The sequence below is a fragment of the Tachysurus vachellii genome, chromosome 10 (genome assembly GCF_030014155.1).
Source record: "Tachysurus vachellii isolate PV-2020 chromosome 10, HZAU_Pvac_v1, whole genome shotgun sequence".
Taxonomy (NCBI): Eukaryota; Metazoa; Chordata; class Actinopteri; order Siluriformes; family Bagridae; genus Tachysurus; species Tachysurus vachellii.
This window is the reverse complement of record NC_083469.1, coordinates 17,224,167-17,231,297: the sequence shown is the minus strand read 5'-3', so window position 1 is coordinate 17,231,297 and position 7,131 is coordinate 17,224,167. Positions and strand designations below refer to the sequence as shown.

The 7,131-nt window shown below is 36.0% G+C and overlaps 1 protein-coding gene across 2 annotated transcripts; it reads right to left on the bottom strand.

The window, feature by feature from the left end:
• Window positions 1-621: 621 nt before the first annotated feature.
• colec11 (collectin sub-family member 11) lies at window positions 622-3,907 on the bottom strand. Of its 2 annotated transcripts, none has more exons than XM_060880244.1 (7): window positions 3,750-3,907; window positions 2,997-3,145; window positions 2,656-2,727; window positions 2,196-2,267; window positions 2,059-2,112; window positions 1,864-1,959; window positions 622-1,355 (listed from the first exon to the last, which is right to left on the bottom strand). In XM_060880244.1, exons 2-7 carry the CDS (start codon window positions 3,124-3,126, stop codon window positions 946-948), a joined length of 834 nt encoding a protein of 277 aa, XP_060736227.1. In that variant the 5' UTR covers window positions 3,127-3,145; window positions 3,750-3,907; the 3' UTR covers window positions 622-945. The 2 variants fall into 2 exon arrangements, with proteins under 2 accessions (XP_060736227.1, XP_060736229.1); XM_060880246.1 differs by having other exon boundaries at window positions 622-1,337.
• Window positions 3,908-7,131: the final 3,224 nt, after the last annotated feature.

Sequence of the window (7,131 nt, the reverse complement as noted above, 5' to 3'; positions counted from 1 at the left end):
CAGACAATTTTCCAGAGATGCCAATCAACCTACCATGCAGGTCTTTGGACCAGGGGAGGAAACCGGAGTACCCGAAGGAAACCCCCGAGGCACGGGGAGAACATGCAAACGCCACACACACAAGGCAGAGGCGGGAATCGAACCCGGAGGTGTGAGGCAAACGTGCTAACCACTAAGCCACGGTGTCCCCAGTACAGATATTTAAGATGCAAATATTAAAGATAATGGACATTTCTTTGTTTTAAAATAATTCAAATGACTAAAACCCTTTTATTTATTTCCCATTATAAATAGAATATTGTACCCCACTGTATATATTTTGTTTATTGGGTTGGTTGTTGTTTAACATCAATTTAAATTTAAACAATTTTGATGTAATACATAAGAGAAATGTGTTACAAATTCACTCTTTAATCATTTTTCTTTAATAATATATTTGACAGTAGGATATTTAGTGTGATATGTTTTATAGTGTGTTTTTTTAATAAAAAAAAATCTAAAAATGTCTAAAAAAAATCTAAAATTCATTCAGTTCTCGCATATGGCCGCTAGAGGGCAGTACAGTAACGTACTGCTTAGTTTCCTTTACGTTATTCCTCCCTAAATCAACAAAAATTGTAATTGTAATGATATAGTTTTATTTATAGCTTAATATATACAAATGAATAGTAAAACATGATAAAGGGCAGTCTATAAAGTCCATAGCAAATGGAAAATATTAGCAATATATTTTTTACAAATGTAATTCCAAAATGTAAGTCAAATGTAAGTCTTGAAAACATGTTACAGAAAAATGTCTACACCATTAGTCTAGAAAAGAAAAAACAATATAAGGAGGTAAACCCTTTTTCACACATCAGAACTGGATCATCTCAAAAATCATACTCTTTCACTGCAAGGCTTCAAAACCCATTAATATAATCCTTCTCTCCAGGGTGAAGTTACTCAAATCTGGTCTTTGTCAAACTCACACACAAAGTACATGGTTAAAGAGCAGGCCACATCAACCCACTCCCCTGAGGAAACGAGCTCCACACAATCCTCATCTTCATAAGCATTATTAGGCTCTCCTTCCCGCCACTTAGTAAAGGTGCTCATAGGTGAGTGCTCCACATACACAAAATGGCCCTCACGCTCCAGGTCGTTAATGCCAATGTACACTCTGCTCAGGCCAGCTTCTGTTATGTAGCCAGCAATGGCCCTGTTTGCACTGGCATCTTTGGGCATGGCCAAGTGCCCACCCCTGCCCTGGCAGTAGATCTCGGCATCTCTGTAACGTTTCTCCTCCTTCACCAGCAGGTACACCTTACCGTCCATCTCTTTAATGCCAGCGACAGCTGCAGGGGAGGGCAGTGCTGAAAAGTGAGCACTGGTATTTCTGTAATCACACTTCAACAGCCAGTACATACAAAAATATGTTGTTCACATAAATATAAAACTGTTACTGATTTTTCTTTAATCAGTCTGAGATCAGGATATTGTTGGTATCGAGTCATTTATGTAACTGACTTTTATTAAAAGAAAAAACTCTTATTATGAGGGAAATATTATAAAAACAAATCCTTTGACTCTTTCCTTTAATGGTTACCATTTGATAGTTTCTGACATATGGCACAGCTGAGAGTAAAAAAAAAATGATTTCATGCTATTTTTATAATAACAAGACGGGCTTTCGTAGTAATAAAAAGCTTTTCCTGTTACAGCATGATGCTTATAGGAGTTTTTTTTCTTCATTGTTTTCATTCATAGTACTTTTATGCAGCTGAGCGTTAAAGCAGAAAAAGCATTAACATAGGAGTATGGCCTGTGTGCCCTGTATAATTTCAGAGATAGGATTCATTCTTTTTCATTACAAGGACATACCTTTTTTAATAAACTTCAGTTCACTTGTTAACTGTGCCACTTGATTATCCATTTCACCAATCATCTTTCGCAAGGGACCACACTCACAGGGGAGCCCTGGTGCAACAAACCAAATGCCACATCACAAATTTATCTAAACTGATGTAATGTCTAAATATTTGTACAATTAAACTACGCTTAAAATTAAAATATCACCTGGGTCTCCATTTTCACCTTTGGGGCCTGGTTCTCCCATATCCCCTTTTAAACCTATAAACAGGTTGTTAGCATTTGTATTAAGACCTTCCAAGTTCAAAAACGAATCACTATTTGAATTTGCTAGCCTACTCCACCTTTTAATCCAGGGGGACCCATTTTTCCATAACGTCCCATGATACCCTTTTGTCCTTTAAGTCCAGGAGGTCCTATTAAGAAAAACAAAAAACTTTCAGCATCAAAATACAAAAAAAAAGTTTATGATTAGATTAATGCAAAAGCTATGAATACCATCAACCTTTTTTTACTGAATAATCACTTAATCTTCATTAAAAGCTGTGGTAAACACTTGTCATCATTACCACATTCTAGCCTTTGCAGTGCGATGACATTTGAACTCATTGAACATTCTGCAATTCTGCACTCCGTAAATGTCATGAAAGCCAGCAAAAACTTTTGTACATATGTTACATCAGACGAATTGCAGTGTCTCCTGTGAACTTAAGTTCTTTCACCAACTGTAATTATCTTATATGTACTGTTATATAATGATTTGCATACATTTTACATTTTCACTAGCAGTCAGTCACACAGTACCTGTCTCTCCAGGTGGCCCCACTCTACCAGGTCTCCCAGGCACCCCTTTCTCCCCCTTCTCCCCGATTTCCCCTGTAACACACACATTTCACTTGAAAAAGGACCCATTATATTTTCTTATCATTATATTGCATTAACCCTGTTCCAACCCTGAAACAGCAATTTACATTAAAATCATTTAGCTGACACGTTTTCCCAAAGGTACAGACATTATCCACATTATTTATTATCCCTGAAGAAGAATTATATAATAGAATAATGCTACAAAAAGAAAACTAGCTATTTTCTGGGCTGGTCGTGTTTTAGTGTTTAGCAATGTTTTGCAGTGTAGTGTAGTGCACCTTTAAGTCCTGGAACAAGGATTTGGACTGAGCAGGGCTCCTCTGCAATATGCTGACCATGAGCTGACTCCAGGAACATCAGACTCAACAGCGTGACCAACACACACATCCCCAAGCTTTCTCCACTCATAATGGAAGTACTATTGCTGCTATAAAATGTATGAACAGTAGTAATGTTTAAATTCTACAATATGTAAATAAATACACTTCCAAATGAGTGATTCAGGATAAAGAAATGGATATAGGTTTAAAGGTTCCATGTGGCATGAAACCACACTAAAAATAACATTAACTTTAGCCTGCATTATATACAAGAAAGTAGTATTAACTCACATTAACAGTGTCATTAAGCAGAATGATCTATTTTGTTTCAGCCAGCAGTGGAAAAGCAAATAATCCTACTAAATGATAGTACTATTTTTTTTTTTTGCTTTTAGCGTGCAAACAAAAGGCCATAGATGGAATAATAACACCTACGCTGACTGGTCACAGAGAGGGACACTGTATTTGCCAGGCAAATATATAAACTCCTCAACAGCTTATGCCATTTCTCTTGCTGTAATCTACCCTCATTTACATGCAGACCAGGTATCAAATGCCCATGAAATAAAAATGTAGGACCTGAAGGTCCATTACCTCAAACAAAAAGTGGTTACTGATACCATAGGATTTATTAAGTCTAATCTGTTCATTAAACCTAAATAAATATACCTTGAATCACAAAAGCAGGACATATTATTTTAAAGAACTTACCACGCATGAGAAACTCTCGTTCAGTGTGTGTTGGTGCAGCACTGCCGTCTTCACATTGCCAGAGCGATGCTTGTGGTCAGCTTGACATGTCTTGTCTCTCACGTCTGCAGCAAGAAGCAAGCCAGAGAGTGAGTTTGTATGTATAAACACACAGATAAGACTAGCTCTGTTTCACTTCTCTCTGATAAGAGCATGCTAAAGCAGTGGGGTCATTGGCAGTGCTGTTCTCAACAGATAGCCCTCAACTCAAACTGAGCCAACATTCTCTGAATTCATTAACTTTCACAGTGCTAGCATGGAACTGAGGGAAGACGTGGTGGGAATGCTTGAGCTTTATTTAATGCATTGGCTAACAACTTCACTAATTCCCCCGAAGTAATATTAAAGTTGATTAAATATTAAATATTACTTGATGCGTGTTAAATAATTAACAAAATAATCCAAATGATCATAATCTAGCTGTTCATTCCTAGCATTGAGTAAAAATCCTCCACTGACTAATATGAACCAACCTATTAATGAACCTTAATCCGTAATTCTTTTAATTTACGTTGATTTGTGTTCATGGTCTGAATAAACATTACTCAGGGCTGGTGTGTGTCATTAACATTTAAACAAATCAATTAATCAATAAATACAGCATGACTTATTCATTTTGAAGTTTTATTATTTGTTAATGTTAACTAATGCAGTAAGTAACGATAGTTAATGGAACTTTAATGTAACACATTACTGATATTGTTAATGCACGAGAGTCCTTGTTAATGGCAAAGGAAAACGTGGTTATAAGGGATCTCACATCTACTATAGATTATTGATGATTGAAAAGGCTGCAGTGTATTTTGTCTCCCACACGGTGACACCAGATGTATGGGGTCCATTTACTCTGTATATTTCATTCTGTATATTTCATATGAACCTAATGAAAAACGGTTGCTTGCACTGAACCTCTCTGCATCTAATAGCATCTCGGTGTGGGGTCTGGGGCTATGGCCATTATGTGGCAACAATCATCTTTCATGTGAAAAAGTATAACTTGAAGATGAAGTAGCTGGTCAGATCATGTTGCCTACAGCATCAATGCATCGAATGGCATCATAACGCTGACAGGGGAAACGTACGATGAAAGAGAAACACAGCAGTAATTTTCCAATGTATGAAGACAAATAGAGAGCAAAGTCACAGTGTAATGATTAAAAGGAGAATTAATTTTGTCACTTAATCCATTTAATACATGCTTAGAAAATGAAGAATGATGTAAGTATTCCTGGCTTATAATGTATATATATGGTGCATACTGTATAATATCTATCAGCTGTTCAAACAGGGTGAATGACTGCAGTTTTCTTTCTCTGTTACAAGTACCACAACCCTCTCTCTCTCTCTCTCTCTCTCTCTCTCTCTCTCTCTCTCTCTCTCTCTCTCTCTCTCTCTCTCTCACACACACACACACACACACACACACACACACACACATACACACACCAGTGCCCAAAGTCTCATGGTCAGTAATTGTATACCAATATGGTCAGTGTATCAGACAAATTGACCATTAACAAAGTCTAGATTAAAAAGTAATTTTTTATTCATGGTAGACTACTTCTATACATATTACATCCAGCAAGTTAATTGGTACTTTATTACACTTGTTGGTCAATTAAAACAAAACTTGTTTAATTAATCTGTTGGTCATTATTCCTGTTACATGAGTACAACTGGTGCCCGAGTCATTACAGCTTCAAGTACATTTGAAAAAGTCAATTTCGCACCTTTTTGCAGCCAACCTAATTTCATCTCTTAGGGTACTTGTGCCATGTTTATTGATCCTATAAATCTCATCCTCCTCACTAAACACTCCAGTATTCGGGTTTTATCTGACAGATCATGAAATTGTTCACAGAAGCATTTACACATATTTACAAATAAGGTGACTAATACTGTAGATGTAAAGCTGAATTGATTTTCAAATCTTATTTTTTGCATGGATTACTGTACATTTATATGTGTTTTGCACTGTCAGGTTTTATATTTGCAGCATTTACAGATTCCTTTATTCAGAGCACTCATAGACGTGCATTCTAATTTCTAACAAAAACACATCCTCGTGCTAGATCACTAGGTCAGGGACTATGAATCCCATCAAATATTTGTAAAATCCATTCATTTTCGATTACTGGCATTTATTAAAGTATATAAAAAAAAATAATAAGGCAAGCCAACAAAACAAAGATAAATTTCTGACAAATAAGACAAATGAGTTGGTTATTACATAACAAATGCTGCAGAATAAATGGAGGACAGAAGATTTAGCGCATATGAGCGCATATAAAGGAAAGGAAGATTAAAGGCTGATATACTATTTCATTTTTTTTTTTTTGTAATATCTCTTTTTTGACGATTTTGACCTTTGCAGGTGCTGTTACACTGCTAAATACCTATTACTGTCATAAAGTGAGCTGAAATAAATTTCACTTCTACCTGTCTGCTTTGTTTCTTTCAGCATTTAGTAGTCATTTTGTGTTTTTCCTGCACATGTGCTTTACCTTATATAGAGTTTTGTGGGCAACACTGAATGTAAACAAGCTGTGTCAGGAAGCTGCTTTGCACTGTGTAGGTGATCAACATGAGAGTATGAAGAAAATAAAATACAAAATCTATGGAAACCTTGCAGACATTTTTGGCTCGGTTATGCTTACGCAAACCTTTACATAGAACTTTAATACAATATTAATAAATGAGACCCATTATGTGCAAGTGCCCTGATTTGTGTAGCTGACCTATTCAAACCAGGCACACGGTGTGATGTGTTTATCATCGGTTTTTAAAAAACATTGTCATAGGCGCTGATGCTTTATTAAAGCACAGGCACTGACATGTTGCAAATGTTATATTAGCTGAATTGCACAACACAGATTAAACCTTTAATAATGATTATTCGTGTCATTAGATGACTATCAGAGCACTATTGTTATACAGAGAACAATAAAAATGTTTCTAGGATGTTCATGAGGGTTAGAATAATTCTGTGATTTAGTGTAACACAGCAAGCAATTTAGCAACCAACATAGAAAATTGTAGGGAAAAAGCTTTGTATGACTTTAATCAAGAAAGTAAAGCAAACTTAATCAAGAAAATAAAGCAAACTAATTCTTTTGTAATGTGGTAAAAATGCAAATTTAGCACAAAGGGTCAAAAGTACTAAGTGTTTATAGACTATATTGTCATTCACAGTGATGCTTCCTGCTGCATTGTGTAGATCCAACACCTTGGCAGGACACAACATGTCTACTAGTGCATTAAATCAAATGACCTCTTCCTAACCCAAAGGTCACCTTTATAGGGAAGTGACACATCAGATTAAAAGCTAATCAGACACCTTTCT